This window comes from Pezoporus flaviventris, unplaced genomic scaffold (genome assembly GCF_033815535.1).
Source record: "Pezoporus flaviventris isolate CSIRO_AGI_PZ_B2104156 unplaced genomic scaffold, CSIRO_AGI_Pfla_v1 ptg000002l, whole genome shotgun sequence".
NCBI classification, from domain to species: Eukaryota; Metazoa; Chordata; class Aves; order Psittaciformes; family Psittacidae; genus Pezoporus; species Pezoporus flaviventris.
In genome coordinates this window covers 24,623,679-24,641,518 of record NW_026892550.1, presented here as the reverse complement: position 1 = coordinate 24,641,518, position 17,840 = coordinate 24,623,679, and the positions used below count along the sequence as shown (strand labels likewise).

General features: G+C 36.3%; 1 protein-coding gene across 1 annotated transcript in view; it reads left to right on the top strand.

Annotated features, from left to right (window-relative positions):
• The window catches only part of NFXL1 (nuclear transcription factor, X-box binding like 1), a 47,375-nt gene that overhangs the window by 17,170 nt on the left and 12,365 nt on the right, over positions 1-17,840 (top strand). The window contains exons 15-19 of the mRNA XM_061472019.1: positions 303-324; positions 6,422-6,562; positions 8,972-9,138; positions 9,884-9,953; positions 17,693-17,797. Of these exons, the coding sequence (XP_061328003.1) occupies positions 303-324; positions 6,422-6,562; positions 8,972-9,138; positions 9,884-9,953; positions 17,693-17,797 (505 nt within the window). The remainder of the gene's footprint in view (positions 1-302; positions 325-6,421; positions 6,563-8,971; positions 9,139-9,883; positions 9,954-17,692; positions 17,798-17,840) is intronic.

The following is a 17,840-nucleotide window of genomic DNA, read 5'->3' as shown; positions in this document are numbered from 1 at the left end:
TGACACAAAGGAGAAGATATTTGGAAGCAATTCTGGTAATTTTCTAAAATAAAAATTATTAATTTTATATACAACTGTAATTAATCGGCATGTGAGACATTGTTTAGGGATTGCCATCATACAGTAATCCAAACACCTGTTGAAAATGATAAGGCATTGATTTGCACAGATAGATGCTTTTCTCTTAGTTTGCACTTTTTGAATATAGATTGCATTATTTTTGTGTGAAAAGCACTGTCACCGTTTTAAGTCCCTTATCAAAGATATGTGCTTTCTAAATCTGATTTTTCTCTCTTCAACAGGGAGTGTCTTGGACAGCATGAGGTGAGTCATGGAAACTGCCTTTTAAAATGGAATATGAAGGACATCTCACTTTGTCAGTTTGCAAAAAAAGAAAAAAAGTCTTAAGAGAAATATATGCTTTTTCGTATTTTAAAACCAATGAAGTACCTTATCACAAGGGCTTACATATGGGAAGATATTTTAGTTCCTTTTTGGAGAATATATAACTATTTGACTTTTTTGAACTCTTGGACAGAAATTTAAACTCAAGATTTATGAAGCTATTTGTGTATTCTTGCAGTTTTAAAATAGTTTAAATAGTGTTTAAATTTTTTTGAGAGCTCTTTTCAGTGTATACTTCTGTTTGTTTTTTTTTTCCCTTCATTCTATAGTTATTATTCTGTTCCTGTAACACACTTTCCTCAGTCTTAGAAACTGCTATGTTTATTATAAAAGGATAAGGAGCATAGTGTGGGAAATTAAAATTCTCATGTGACTTGGATCTAAGCATGCATGAATGAAATCAGACAATGTCGTGGAAACTTTTTTAGTGTTACTTGTTAGCTGGTCTTGCTGGTGTGCAGCCTTCTCCAGTTTTGGATTAAGTCATTGTCTGTTTTGGCTTACATGAGAAGAAAATCTAAGTGACCCTTGAAGCTAAATAACCATCATCATTATTCACAGTAATTTCTAAAAGTTAGGAAATCTAATGTCAGCTCATTTTTTCTCTGTTTTGGTAAACTAATCTTTAAAAAATCCCTATTGCTATTATGGCTTTGTCTACTATTAAGTCTGGCATAAAATCTACTATCAAATTGAATAAAATACACTGTCAAAGCATAGCTAATAATACTGTAACAAACCTAATTGCATTTTAAGCTAGTAAAAATTCTGAAGAACAAATATTAGATATTTAAAGACACCCTTCCCTTTTTTATTTAATAATCTTTTTGTATGTGTTGCAATGGTGGCTCAATTATGCGGTGGCAACATCTACAAATGCTGTTAACAAAGTTTACATGTCCACAGTCTGTTTGTACAGGGCATTTATTAATTCAGCAAAGCCATGAGTACAGCTTCCATAGAGCTATTTTGACACCTTGTTGGTTGCTAAAGAAGAATGTGTACTCAGAATGGATGAAGAGAACAAGTGTGCCTATTTGTTCTTGAAACAACTGGGTTTTGGTTTTGTTTTCTACAGTAAAACTTGAAGGTGTATCAGCCAGTGTTTTATTGAGTCAGTGACATGTTTTGTGACAGGACATAGTCAAATCTCATCCTAACTCTCATGAATTTATGTATAAACAAAATATAGCCTGTGGTCAATTGACCCAATATATAAATTACTCTAGACAATGTTACTGATTTGGTGCTATTCAGATGTACATTGTTGTGACGATTATGTCCTTCTCCGTAACAGAGGACTATATGGTGGTTCTTATTAGTGAAAATGGTTCCAATTACTACATATTTATAAGTACTTATTTCAGAATTAATAAAAAAAAATCCCTTCTCTGTTGCATGTTAGTCTTGGCAGAATCAATCAATGGCTTTGGGTCATGTCTTCTTTATGGCTCAGTATAGAAAATAAGGAAAAATCCCTTAGTCTATGCCTGATTGTAATTATTTATTGATGCTATTCTAGATTAAATGTTCCTTCTCTTGGCCACAAGAGCGCAGTGCTTCCTTCCTGCTGAAGTTTAGCAGTTTCTGGCATAGAATTACATGTGCTAATATTTGAGATTTTGACATCAGTCAACAAAAAGAATGATTTGTTAATGTATGTGTGAGGGAGTGTTTACAGTGTATTTTATGTGTCTTGTATCTTTTTATGTTTTATTGAGATCTCTGGAAAGGAAAAAATTCTTAAAGTCTGTTCAGTGTTTTACAGCTACATTGGCTTTTACAAGTGATCTTGCCTCAAACTAATGATAGAATAGTTAGAGTTGGAAAGGACCTTAAGATCATGTAGTTCCAACCCCCCTGCTATGGGCAGGGACACCATGTCACCCAAGGCTCTGTCCAGCCTGGCCTTGAACACTGCCAGGGATGGAACATTCACAACTTCCCTGGGCAACCCATTCCAGTGCCTCACCACCCTTACAGTAAAGAACTTCTTCCTTATATCCAATCTAAACTTCCCCTGTTTAAGTTAATTTACTTTTGTTAACAAGAGAAAACAGTTGTGTGTATTTCTGAACACTTCCCTCCTATAGTAGGTTTCAGCCCCTGAGGGGGTTTTCACTGGGAAATGTGGACTTTTCACAAGTGATGAAAGTAGCAATTTTCTCAAGCAAGGTTTTGCTGTGAAGAGGGGCCAATAGTTGTGCTATGTTGCTGCTTATTTTGGACTGTTGTTGTATATTCTATGATGGAGGAGGTATAAAAGTTAAGACCTAGGAATGAAACTAGTTATAGTCATCTTGTATTTTACCAGGTTGTCTGCAGGTGATGAGTAGGAAGGGAGAATAAAAGCAAATACTTCAGGACTTGTATAATAAGCAAATTTACTGTGTTTGTATTTTTACTTGAGCAATAATTTTGATTTGTGTAGGCATTGGAGTTGGCTGTTTTGTTGGGGATCTGTGTGGTGGTGTGTTTTTTTTCTTTTTTTTTTTTCTTTTAATTTCAGTTTGGCATTTATTTTTAGGAGATTGATTTCATTTGAGCTCTTACATTTCTTTGGGTATTTAGAACAAGCAATTTATCACTTGAAACAGAAGACTTAAAACTACTTTTCAGATGATGTAATTGTATAAAATGTGTGTTCAGTAGAGGTATAAGGTTTAGCTAAAAATAGAATTTCTTTTAGCTACAGTGTACAGCCTTGTTTTAAATATTTCTTTCCATGTAAGTTTTGGATGTTTTTATAGATATTTAGAAAAATTTAAAACTCTTTGTTCTTGGATTTGTAGGTGCTTAAAAGTAGTTCTCAATTTTGTTTCAGGTTGTCTGTCAGAAAAATCACATATCATCAACAGTTGCTGCCATCCCAAAATGAAAACTTCATGGTTTACTTTGAACTGCTCTAAGCATTGGCATTTTATAGCAGTAGCATGCATGTAGTCTTTTAGATTATGAGAGCTAATGTTTATGTTCCAAATCCATTTTTGGGGGGGGAAATATTAATTAAATCCCACGCAGGGTAAACTAGGACAAACAGGGAAATCTTAACTGGAGATAGTATTAGTTCATCTACTGTATTTAATTATCTTGAAGTTGCTTCATTTCATTAACATTGTAGGGGAAGGAAAATGTTCTGGTTTTGTTTCCTTGATGACTGTTTTGAATATCCTGTAATATCAGTCTTGCTGTACCCTAGCAGATAGAACTCTTTCTTCTTGCTTTTTCTTTTTCTGTTTTTTTTTGTAGGCTGAATAGGGTTTGTTTGGGGGGTTTTCGGTAGGAGCATTAAATGCTGTTTTATTATTTTATTATTCTAGCTTTTTGAAAAGCTTTTTTTTTTTTTTTTAGTGTTTCATTTATAGAAGGAAGATCATTACTCTGTCTTTAGGTAAAATATTATGTAAAACTTGATAAGATTCGTCTTTATGGCTAAGTATCTTACAGATGTTTCCAAAATTACCCTGCCCGATTGTACTTGATTTTTATTTTCATACGCTGGTTGATGTATCTGTTAGTTGCTTTTAAGCATCTGGGAGATGTGCTGGAAAGCTTCTGAACATTTTCTTGTCCTTCTTTCTTGTCTTCCTTTCCTTATCCTGTGCAAGACCTGTGTTCTTATGATGATGCCTCCTTATTTTCTTTCTTTTTTCAGTCAGATTTTATAAAATACTTCTAGTTGTCATCTGCATTTTTGTTATGCTTCAGCTCATCAGCCTCCTGGAGTTTGTGGCTTCTGTGATATTTGTCTTTGTAGGAAGAGTAGCAACCTCCATTTAGCCATTTCAGAAATGCATTCCAAAACCTTTTTTCTTTTTTTGTCCTTTGGATTAGTTACTGATATCCACAACAGATTGACTTGTTAAGGAGTTAAAACAAAATTTGAAAACATAATGTAGGTTTAAATTAATTGAAATTCCTTTATTTGTTGCTACCATGTCAGTTGGTTCCAGAAGACTTACCATTTATTAGTATCAAGACTTAGGAAAGTCAGTAAGAGGGGCAAGCTGAAGCTATGCTGCATAGCCAGAGGGGTGGGATGCTCTCCATAGTTGGCTGTCTGAAAGCTGCCACTGTTGCCTTGCTGGCTTGCATGCTCCACTGACCCTGGCTTTGCTCAACATTGCATTGCATCCAGTGTACTTGAGGGATGCCACTAGAAGGCATTATCTGCTTCTGCTAATTCACTTTAACTGGCACTGGTGGTTGTGTCCATATCTGATAGAAGACTAACTTCTGGTAAAAGGTCTCATCACTGTGGCTGAACTGTGCAACCATAGATCTAATCTACTATTATTCCCCTTATCTGCTGTCACTGCCTGAGCCACACCAAAAGCAGTAGTCATAAAAAAATGGAATGGTAGTGAGGAAGCAGGGAAAGCTAAGTAAGTGGTCAGTGGCAGATCTTCATGTTTAGTACAACTTTTCTTTCATTCCCTTAATTCCCATCGTCCTTTGGCTACTTCTGTTGCTACTGAAAGAAAGCTGTGACTCTGAGGAAGGCAGAGGAAGGAGATGGAGGAGGAGGAGAAAGGGTAGGATATTAGGAACAATAAAAGCTTTGGTAATTAGTGTGTGTTCACTGGGTATGGTATATTCTCTTCTTCAGTCCCTTTTTATTAGGCCTGTTACTGGCTTTTGCTCCTTGGTCACCGGGATGGTATAAGCCATCAGAGACCGAGTTGTAGGATGTTTGCAGGGGGTTGTATGAACTGAACACTCAGATTACTTGCTATGGCTGTACTGGTGCTTTAGCCGGCATAATGAGCTTCAGCTCTGACATAGGCATGTGAGAGTATTTGGACCTGATAGCTTCAGGGTTTTCTCCTGTGTGTTCCATGCTTGGTCTTCAGCATGGCATGCAGACTCCTGTTCATGGAGTCTCGGTGACTCAGGATGAGGAGTTCGGAAGTCTTGTGAAATTAATTGGATTTTGCAGTGATTTGATGTGGAATACAAGTCTTTTTTCTGGGTGAAGGCTAGAAAGCATTTTTATAGGCAAGTGGATTAAAATCCAACTTTGTATATTTTTGCTTTAGGATTGAGGGAAATCAACACGGACACTGCTGAAAGGAGAATGTCCCTCACTCTGTCCTGTGGGGGACCATTCTCTCTTCTCTCATTTCAGTTCCAGTGCTCACCTGATTGTACGACCAATCCACTTGCAAACCTCGCAAAACACAAGGAAGCTTTTCCTATTAATTTCTTCCATTTTGATTGTCTTGCTCTAAAGACAGATGTGTGGTAGGACTTGTTCAAAGTAAGTGGTAGGAGTGTGCAATTAAGACTGTAGATTTGGAAGAGAGAAAAGAGAGGGGTACAGTGCAAATCTGTTCTGTCATCTTAAACTGTAACACAAAATCACACCCTTAATCTAGTCACAGTGAGTTATGTCACATTAGCCTATTGTGTAATAACATCACAAATAATTTCTGGTTTTGTCTGTGAAATTATCATGATAGAATTTTTTTTTTTTTTTGACAGCATCACAGAAACTAATTCTTTTCATGTGAATATTATGTAATGGCTGGAAAATGGAAACAGCCAGTTTCCTCTCATACTTGTGATATGGAGGGACTTGTTCAACTTTAGGGAAGTAACTTAATTAACCAAGTTAGGAGTTTTCACTCTGTTTGAGTAGCAATGAAGATTAAAGGCTTCTAAATAGTTACTCTAAATAGTACTGCAAAGCTCCATTAACTGGAGCATTAACATCAAATTAAAAAGTACAAATATATCATAAGACATAAATCCTAGTCCTGTCATAGAACCATTTCTTCTTCCCTTTCCCCCTCCTGGGGGTCATATTTGATAGAGTTGGTAACAAGCCTCCAGGTTGTTTTCTGTTTGTAGAATTGTAAAATGATTTGGATTTATGATGACCATAACACAATTAGCCCTGTGAAAGCCCTGTGTGTATATGTATATATCACACACAGTGCACGTGTAGCATGTGTGTATATGTGCACTATCTATATAAATGTATTTTTTAAATATATTTATTTTTAACTTTTAGGTTAGTCCATTTCCATGTCACTCTGCAAATCCCTACTCATGTAAAAGATTTTGTGGGCGGCTTCTGGCTTGTCAGAATCATACCTGTATGAAAGAATGTCATCATGTTACTAAATTGAACAGTAATGCAGATGGAAAGAAGGTAGGTTGATTTCCTTTTTGCTTTTGTTTTTATGTATTTTATAAATTGTTTTCAGTTTTAACTGGAAAATAAATAAGCTGGAAAGCACAGGATCTATTCTACATTCCAATGGGAGACTTGCCTGTGTTCTGTTCCTATTGATGCTGTGATATATAGATAATCTGTACTACTTTAGACTATAAAACTGAGACAGTATTATATATTTTGCAAATACTGCACCCTTTTTTGGTTTATATTGACGTGCATTACTTTGTTTTCACCAAAACCTGATTAACACCCTTGACAAGTCTTTCTGAAGTCGTTTTTTTAACTGTCAAGATTAACTGAACTACCGATAATGCCTATCGACAAACGCACTTGCAGTCTACTGGGGAAACTGTTTACTGAGGAGAGCTTTAAATGGATTGAGGAGGCCAGAAAATCTTTAGAGGAGCAGTTTGAAAACGTTGCAGAATAGGTGAAGACTTCTTAAAGATACTCGTGTTTATCAGTGTCTATTAGAAAGTGTCATTTATGCAATTAAGGTGATGTAGGGGTAAGTTGCTGAAGATAATATGAAACAAAAAAAAAGTAACTACAAAGCTGAAAATTGTTTTAGTTTTGAGTAGGCAAAAAGCACATAACTTGTGGTTTGAGAGAGTCGTGGTTTGGAGGAGAAGAATTTTTTAAGTTTTTAAAGCATTACTTGAAGAAAATGTTACAAGTCTCTGGGTGCTTAGAAAACTGAGCAAGCATTCAGTTGGGTACAAAACAAATATATTTTAACTTACTGTTACATTCTTAACTTAAATAGGATGGTATCCCTGTGGAATCCAATTATAGAAGTAGTATTGTCATCTAATAATTGTGTATATTGTAGCTGTATGATTGTGGAACTTTTGTCTGAGGAGTATGAGCTGTTAGTGCAATTGTGGAATAACTTACGGCAATAGGGTGACATCAGTAAAGTCTAAGAGTGACAGTTGTTTAAGCATCTCCAGTTATGAAAGGCTGTCTGCCTACTGCTTCAGTTAAACCAATTAAAATGTGAATGGGCCAGGATTATTCCTAGCTCCATTTGAATGAGGCAATAGGCTCTCAAAAACCTGGAATCTGTGTACATTTGAAGTATGGGTAAATCTAATGCCTCAATGTTCTTTGACTTTTTTATAAACTCAAGTTGGTTTTGACCTTTAGAGCTTTTGTTCTGTTGTTTTGGTAGACTAAATTGCAGTTGTAGTCAGAAAAGGGCTGATTAAATTCCTTGCTTGTACATCCGAGTAGTGATTTTCTGTCTGGAATTTTGGTTTCCTCTGCATGTTGTTAGAAAATGTTGCAGAAAGGCCAGCTGTTTGCTTTTATGTACTGTTAAATTTTGTATCACGCTTTTGTAGTTGCTTTCAGTTGCTATTGTCTTAGATGTGAATTTTCAGGGGTTAGGTTTTGTAAATGCTCATTGTATAAAAGTTCATTTTTAAACTTCAGCAAAAATTGTTCAACTGTGGAAGCAGAAGAAAAGGCAACTGGAAGAAAATGAGGGGAAACTATTAAAGGCTTATATACTTACGCCCTTATTTTGAGCAGCATAAAGTGAATTGTTGGCGTGGAATTAGCCCTTTTGGGGAAGCCTGCTGTAGCTTCAGTCTTGGATAAATTGTCTTTAACTTATGTAAAACTGAGCTTTTAAATGTGGTGGCAGGCCTTAAATGCTGTGCTATGTAGTAGGTTCAGTTGGTAAATCGTAATGATCAATCTGTGTGTATTTGCAGACTGGGGTTCTGGAAAAGTTATTAAGATAAGAATACAAATAGAAATTGAGCTTGATCTACTGTGCTGATGTTGATTGCACCCACCTAGAATGTGGATGACACCTCAGCTTTTGTAGACTTAGTGTAGTGTATGGAGCAGAAGCAACACCTCAGCAGCTCCATATAGCTAATGCTATATGGAAGATTATATAAAATATTGTACCCGTACGGAAATAGAATGACTGAAAGCTTGCCTCTTAAAAGCAAACAAACAAATCTCCCCACCCCTGTATTACAGAGCAGTGTGTCATGACTAAAGTATTACAATGACATGGTAGGTGGGAAAAGTTAGTTCTGAACATGAAATTACTTCTAACAATTTGCCATAGAGAATGAACAGGCTTAATGGCAATTTTCCAAAGCACTAATATTAGAAGATCCTTTTATGCCCAGGAAGCAAAATGGAACTGTTTCTCTGACTGACAAACACTGGCATTTCTGCTTTTCTTTTAAAAGCATATTTTAATAATTATTTTTGCTTGAGGAATATCTTACTGAATATCTGTGTTCCCTTAGCAAAACCACCCCAACTCTTTCTTCTTTGTAAAAGGTTATTGATGGCAGCTAACAAACAAATGTTTGGCACTTACTTTAGGGTTTTTTTTTCCTTTAATTTTGTTAGGCAGGTCCAGAATGTTTGCAGTGTGAAGAGGAGTGTACCAAGCCCCGGCCGCACGGCTGCCCTCACCGATGTGTTTTGCCTTGTCACCCTGGGGATTGCCCGTCGTGTCTCCAGATGCTTAAAATAAAGTGCCACTGCAAACTGTCAATACTATATATTGAATGCTTGTAAGTGTCAGAACTGCATCTAACTTTTCATTTGAATGGTACTAACTGGAAACCATATGAAATGTTAGGAGATGGAGATACTCTTATAGCAAGTTATAAAATTTCTCCTGAAAGTTTTAATTCATAATTTGGTGGGTCTTTTTCTATTTAAAATTTGTCAGTGTTTTATTTGGTGTTACTGCTAAAATTACAAACGTATAGAGTCTCATGAGCAGAACAATTTTTACAATATTTTGAATTATGCAAATATATAGTAATCTACATAATGTCTGAGCTATGTGTGGTTCTTTTATAGTAAATAAAGAATTTTATATCAAGAATTAGAATGAATGTAGTCAGTGTACAGAGTCTTTACAACTGGTGCACTTCAAACTGTAGTTAATTGGAAAATGTGTTAGTAATCATTTATATTCCTTTTTAATCATGTATGTGGCTAGAAGGTAAGCTAGGCTTTACTAAGTACAAGGCTTGTGGATTTAAGCATTATCCTTTGTGTATTGCTCTGAAAACATTCATTCCATGCATGTATGTTCTTCTTTGTGCATTTTCTTTAAGGTACCTCAAATCCTCTAAATTCATGTGGTTTTGTCTGTAAAATGGTGTAGTTTATATTAGTCCCACAGACTGTGGACAGATGAAAGTACTTTCCTTTACAGTGAGATATACTTTAAAAATGCCCCTAATCATACTGACTTTTGTTGGTTTTAATTTGGAATTTATCCCAAATACGTCTTTCCTTTTACAGAAAACTAACAAGTGCTGATTTAATAGAAAAGGAACTTCTTATTTCCTGCAAAAATCAGTGTCCAAAAGAGGTAAGCCATATTAGCAAAGAAATACTTGATTTGATGGGTGTGTGGAATTTTGTAAGGCTTTTGAAACAGTTTCATAGGCCAAACAAGCTAGAGAAGCTTAGCCTAAGTGAATATGCCTTATGATAGATGCGAAGGTGGTTGGTGAACTGTACTCAAGAGGACAGTTCTTAATGTCTTGCTGTCAAATTAGAAGGCTATGTTGAATGATCAGAGATTTGTCTCCAAGGCATTAATGGCTTGAATGTTTTAAGCATGCAGATGAGGTTGAATGTAGAAGAGTGTGTCCTGTAATGTGGTTAAAAACTGGTCTTGAATTTATATCTTCAAAATAATGGGATGCTGTTTGATTATAAAAAAATACTGAGGATTTTGCTTGCAGTTTTTCATGTCTCAGTGCAGGTCTGGTAATCCCTGTCTGTGCAACAGTTTGGGGAGGGTAAATTTTATAATTAATGAGTGAGATGAGTTAATAATGCCCTGCTGCCTTAATGAAATCTATGTTAAGTAGCATGAAATAGACAAGCCAGTTAATTTTTCTATTATATCTGGGTATATCTAAAGGGTTGCTATAAACGAGAAGAATTATCCTTACTGCATGATGCTTAGACTATGAACCAGTGTATATAGGCATCATTAAGGAAGATTCATGTTAAATATAGCTTCTGAGTAATAAAGCTTTTTGAACTGGAGAGGAGCTGGTTGGAAAAGCTACCAAATGTTCATTAGTAAGAGCTTAGACATGTTTCAGGATTTGCCTTACAGCAGTATTATCCATGACTGGATATGAAGGATGGGTGAAATGACTGCTTCCTTGTCCCTCCCAGTACTATTATCATATGCTGCTTGCATGCTTTCAGAAATCTAGGTGTCAGTCATTATTGTATGTTTGTTCTCTAGTCATGGCCAGAGTGGTATCTGTTTCTTCACTCCATTTCACACTGCAGGGTTAGAAAATTTATGAAGTAGAAAACAAGAAATAGTCAGGAATATTTTTGGAAAATGTTTCCACTGCTAAACTTCTCAGGATTTCTGACAAAGATGTTTGCACTGAAGAAAAATATCCCATAATCACTTACTGTTTTGTTGTTCTGGTTTGGCCTTTTACTGTGTAGTTGAGTCTCTTTGTCTCATGTAATATTTAGCTGGCACTCATAATTTGATTCAACCCGTTCTCCTTCCCTGATTCCACTCAGTTCCCTTATACAGGTTTACCTATGATGTCCTCTAGTCTGAGATTTCTGTCTTCTTACATCATTCATAACTTGTAGTTCTGAATTCTGCCTTAACCTAATAAATGTAGTCTCAAAGCTTTTCTTTTGGATCATTATTTTCCAGTGTCAGAAGCATTGAATTTGAATCCTTGCCTTTACAAGAAAACTTGGTTTTGGGTAAATGCAAAAGTTCACAGGATTCCTGCTTGTTTGTGTCTCTGTTCCTTTGTTTTTCAGACAAGATTGTGTTAACCCCAACAGGAAGGCTGTGCCTACTTGTATCCTCTGCTATTTGCCCTTGTAGTTGCCTTTCTGATGACTTTTTTCTGTAAATAAATATGCCTGTCAACATTTTCTCATCTGGATGTCTGAAAGCTGTCTTCTGGCAGGGGAATACTTTTACATAAATTTCATTGTCCATTTACCTCTTAATTTTGTCCTTCCATTTCTCTCTTTGTTACTTTGAGTTTATTTGCTCTGAAACTCCTCCCTCTTTATTTTCAAGAGCTGTTATAATCTCTTAACTTGAACTCTGTGTTCCTGTCCTAAGCTTCTCTTCAAAGATTTCCCTCTCCCTCCCATATCTCATCTTTGTCTTTGATTAATGTAACTGTTGTGATTTTTCTGGACATATTCACAAGACTCAGTCTGGGATTTAAAATCCATCTAGTAGTGCTCTTGAATTCCAGCTTGCAGTTCAGAATTGCCCTGTTCCACAGATGTCTTGTTTTACTTAATTCAGTGGGATGTGAAAAAAGCTTAGGACAACAGAGGCTGCTTCAGTTTTATAAAGCTTTTATTTAACTCTAAAATTCTCATTCTTAGAGATGCCTTGAAAACCTTGAGGTTTTATGCAGCCTCTGCTATTCAGAGAATCTTTGTAGTGTAATTAATGATGTAAAAATATATGCTCTTCCCTTCCTGTGATTCTAGCTCTGACTGGTTTTTATGAAGCATAAAAGTATTAGTACAGTCCTGCTTCAGGTTTTTTTGGTTGTTTTGTTTTTGTTTTGTTTTGTTCAGAAGAATTTAGTTCCCTTTTTTGTGAATACTGACCAGTGCTGGGAATATTTTATCTCTTTTAAAAATACACTGCAACTTTGGGAAAATCCACTAGCTGTGTCATCACAGAAATTGTGCTGATAGTTCTCTTTTAAAGGAATCATTGATAAACACAATTTGAAGGAGCAGCCTTGTCAGACATCACCCTGCCACTGTCACCACCGTCTCTTCTCAGCAAATATAACTCAAGTCCATTGAGGGGATTTATGACAAGAACTTGCAGACAACTTGGCCAAAAGATGGATAAGTTTACAAATATGTGTCCCCAAAACTAAATTTGAAATGTTTTGTGTGTAGTCCTGACTGCCTCAAGTAAGTTTCAAATCAGTGTTCTGTGGGAGTTTTAGAAGCTGACCTTGGGTGGTCATTAGCAGAGTTTAGTGAAGTTGTTGTTCACTGAAAATGAGTATGCAGTGTCACTCCACCAAACTTAGCATAGTGTGACTTAGGTTCAGTGCAATACAGTATTTTACTGAAGTCTTAGTTTCGAGATGTTTTTTCCTTTTGGTTAATGGATTGTGGTAGACACTATATTGCTGTGTTTGAATTTCAGGTAGCATGGTACATTTGGGGATTATGAAGATCAATTACATTGTCTAATGCCTTGAAAAAATACAACAGGAACTTGAAAGTCTTGAAAAGATTCATGCTTTTGTTTTGGCTACAGTATAAAACACCAAAAATTACTTCTAGTATTATACAGTACAGCTCACATTTTCTTTCTGCTTCAGGGTAAGCAAAGTCTTTATATTGTCACAGCTATTGGATGAGATGCTTTCATTAAAAAGCTCTTTCTCTTGCTTGGTAGCAAACCCAAAATATCCTGTTGAAGGAAATTTAACTTTTTTTTAATCAGGGGTGATTAAATTCTTGTCGTCTTTGCAGATGTTATGGGGCAGTTCTTACATAGAAGCTTTTACAGTGTGTCAGTTTTCATCTTTTATGTATTCATATCAGTATTTGTGGTTATGTTTAAAACTTTATTCTGTGTAACTAGTATTTTTTTTGGACAAAATAACCATACAGTGTACTTTTACTGTGCACTCTTTTACTGTCTTGATGTGAAATATGGGACATGATTGGGATAAATTCATTTTAACATGATAATGTGGTGGAGACAGTATCATACATGTTAAGAGCAGCATATCTTTTTAAGAAGTGAAATTAATTACGCATTCTGGAAATATAATGGAATTCTGTAAACATACCTTAAAAATGAATGTGGGTTGCAAAAATTTAATTTTGAAAGGCAAATGCACAGCTTTGGTCCATAAGGAGAGGGTTTTCCTCAGTGTCTGGATTAAGTAGCGATGATTTTCATAAGACCTCTGGAAGCAGGGCCACCCTTTAAACTGAAGCCTCTGCCCCTTTGTTTAGAAGTGATAAATTTATCTTTGTACATAGTTTTTGGGACTTCTGGGTTCAGCAGTAGCAGCCATTTTTCTCCGTCTTAGTAGCTGGTGCAGTGCTGTAGTTTTGACTTTCGGCCTGGGAACAACGCTGATAACATCAGTGTTTTTTAGTTGCTGCTCAGTAATGTTTACTCTGACCAAGGACTTTCTGAGTCTCATGCTCTGCCAGGGAGGAGGTGAAGCAGGGAGGAAGCAGAGACAGGACACCTGACCAAAACTGACCAAAGAGGTATTCCATACCACAGCACGTCATGCCCAGGATGTAAACTGGGGGCAGTTACCCGGAAGGGCTAGATCACTGCTTGGGTCGGGCTGGGTATCGGTTGGTGGGTGGTGAACAGTTGTATTCTCTTCCCTTATTATTTCCCTTATCATTATTATTATTGGTGGTAGCAGCAGTGATTTGTGTTATACCTTAGTTACTGAACTGTTCTTATCTCAACCCATGGGAGTCACATTCTTTCGATTCTCCTCCCCATCCCTCTGGGAGTGGTAGGGGAGGAAGGAGAGGGAGTGAGAGAGAGACCGTGTGGTACTGAATTACCAGCTGGGCTTGAGCCACAATAGGACTGTTGCTCAAAAGTGCTCAAAAGTTTTTTTTTATTAACAGGTTATTTTCTTTATTATCAGATGTATATTGACAGGTTGTCTATTACCTTTTGGTGGAGATCAGTTAAACCTCCATAAATGTTGATGACTTTTATCATCATCACACATAATGTCAAGATGTAGATGCATTGCCTATGGGAAAAATACTTGTAGGATTTTTTGTTTGTTTGTTTTCAGAGCTGTAGAATAAATCCCTTTCTTTTAAAGTCCTTCCCATGCTAAACATAAAGCCTACATATTTTGGTCTTTAATCCAAAGACAAGAGATCTTATATGGTGAAAAAGATCTAAAGGGGGTTCTGGTTTAGTGCCAAGGAGCTCATCATGGACACTTAAGCAAAAGAATCCTTTCCCACTGCCTCATGAATTGAGCAGAAGCAGCAGCAGCGTTGGTTTTGTTTTCTGAGATCAGAAAACTCATTTCACTGCTCCTCTTGATTTTTCTTTTTTTTTTTTTTTTTAATGCTGGTTTTGCATCAGAGGGAGTAAAAAGAAAGTCACACTGCCTGCTTCATTCTTGTCCTGCATGCCTGCGGATGTGAACCTGTATAGCTCTGTGCAGAGAACTAATGTGTAAATTTGGGGTTCAATATTGGATTAAGCATATCTCTGGCTGTGCAAATTCTGCTGCACTGGTAAGAATTTCACTGCAGCTGCATGTGAAGGTTGAGGTGAGGGTTACAGTCTTGAATTTGCAGCTCTGACATGTCAGTTATAAGACTGTTTAGTCTCTGACGCTATAAATGGAAATGTGTTTAATTATTATGGAAGAATAAACTGGAAGTAACAGTTCTAGCCGTGGATTGTTCTGGCCAGCATGTGGTAACTTGGAGGTGAGACTGGACTGTGTTATTGTGTATGATGCTTTGCACAGGGAGCCAGGAGAAGGGCTGTCTTACTGTGCAGAGGTCACGCAGTAATAAATTGGTTTTGCAAAGGTCGTGGTCACTAGCCATTATGACTGGTAGCCTGACCTCAGTAGCATACAAGGTTTAAAGACAAGTTTCTCCCCTCATCTTCTCAAAATACAGAATAGATTTGCTGGTGCTTATTTGTGCCTGAACAAACCTAAACTGTTTCTTTGACCAATTTATTTTTTTCCCCTCTAGATAAAGCCAGGAGATCAGATCTACCATATAAGGCTTCAGCAGAGCAATTGAATCAGTCCTACTTACTGAATATCTAGTTCTGATACAAAAGAGGGTTAATACAAGGATGAAAGTGGGCTAAAGGAAACAACTGCTTGTATTTATTATTATTAAAAAAAACAACAAAACCCACCACCCAAAAGAACCCAAAACAACAGCAACAAAACTAAATGAAAAGTTGGAACAAGAGATGTTAGCAGTGATGAAATTTTCCCAAACACTGGATTGATGCCTGACCTTACATTGTTTTCAGTAATGACCATGGCTCCAAAAAACATTGGAATTTTCTAATAAAAATCTGTAGACTGTTGGCAAGCCGTGACAACTGCATGTAAGGTACTGAGAAATGCATCTCCATAACACATATATTTGGGGCCTGTTGTTAGATACAGAAAAGAACATTAAGACCATGCATGTGAATAAGCTCCTGGGAAACAATAGAAATGCTTATTGTTACAACATGATTAGCTGCAGAGAAATGCAAATGAAAGCTGAAGATGTATTGGGGAAGGTATTCTATTAAGAATGAGGTGCAGTTAAGGCATTGTACAAAGTCCTTCCTGCTGAGGTGTCATTTAGAATATTACATGCAGTTGTGGCTACCATATTCAAGAAACATTGTGTTAAGCTGGCTGAAATTAAGTGAAAGGAATATTATGGGAATAAAGAGCCTTTTATGGAGGACAATAGAGGAATATTTCAATGTGAGGATAAGAGCTAAGGGGTTTAGAACTTTAGCTGGAAGTTCAAAAAAAGCTCTTGCATCTTGTAGTATGCTCCTGGAACAGTCTCCTTAGTTAAACAATAGAAAGGAGAAAGAATGGGGGATTATCTTCCTGGTAAGACTTTATCCAGTCCTAGGGGGATCATAGGAAGTGAAGTCCTCCTGCCTTTAGGAGAACTGGACTTCAGGACTAAATGTGGTGACTTAAAGGTTCATTCTAGTCCAGTGTGAAATGTTCTGAAACGGTGACTAAAAAAACCCAAGCCTAAACTGCAAAGTATCTGTCCATGTAATAATGGCTTGTGACTGGCATGGGCATGCAAATCTGTATGTCTGTTATGTAATTTTTTGTTAGAAAACTCTGTGTTCTGTTTGGGTATGTGTTTCATACTTGCTTAGATGCTGAGCCAGCTTCAGTGAGTGAACTTCTGCGAATCCCAATTTATTAATCAACAAGAAGAGTATACACCTGGGGTTTATAATTATCTTAAGTATTCTCATTCTTGTGGATGAAGTCATGTAGTATGTATGCATTTTCAATTCTTAGTAACTATAAAAAGATATTTCTTGCAGCGTTTTCCAAGTTGTGTTAATCTCTTGATGACAGTGAAGAGGTGAGATTTCACTTTTAATAAAGATCACCATCCAGTGCCATTTTAAATAGGTTGGAGATTTAAAGCTGCTGCTAAATTGATTAGATGTCTTATGTGAGATGCCACCTTCAGTTATTAACAGTATTGGGTTATGTAATTGAAAATGAGAAATCATTATTGCTAAGATTTCTTACAGGCATGTGTATGAGCAAGGGATGTTTTCAGTCAAGTTCTAACAGTAACTGAAAAAATCTGTTTGCTTTCTTGTATCTTCATAATTCTGGGAGCACTGCTACATTCCTAACGGCATATTTAAATTTGTATCTCAATTGTTAACACAGTAATAGAATTATAATATTTCATTATAAATGTTAAAATGTTAAAGATTGCACTTGCAGTAAAAAAGTATCTCTCAGATGGCAGAATTCTGACAAATGCAGAAATTTGGGGTTTTGTGAAATTGTTTTGGACATAAGAATATTGGTGACCTGTGTTTGACTTTTGTATAGTTCAGAAGATTCTTACATGCAAAATTTGGTTTTGTGGTGTTTTTTGCTTCTGATTCTTCCCTCTCGTTGACTCTGTCTGATCTGCAAGTTGCTACAGTACACTTAATTTCAGTTTTCAGTTTCTTTTTACCTTATCTACTCACATTTTGCCAGTGTATAGATAACTAGGGTAATTGCTGTATGAATTACTGTGGAGATGACTGTGCCTGAAACATTCCAAAGGACAAATTGATTTTTAATCAAGCTGTGCCAATAAAAGATGAATCATTCTGCAGGAACTGAAATAAAGCAAGTAACAACCAAACATTTGCCAAAAGCTACAACAGCAACAAAAGTAATTCACAAGTGGAAAACCTGATGAACTGAATGAGTTTTCTGTTAAGCTTCTATGTTCATAGATTCATAGATTCTTTGTAATTTTATGATCTTTTACTGGTGTGGGGTTTCTGTTTCTGTGTTTTGTTCTTTATAGTTGCCCTGTGGTCACCGGTGTAAAGAGGTTTGCCATTCAGGTAGCTGTCCTCTGAACTGCAGCCAGAAGGTTAAACTCCGATGTCCCTGCAAGAGACTGAAAAAGGTACATTTCTAAGTTACAGTTTTAAGAATGATGCATTTTTTTG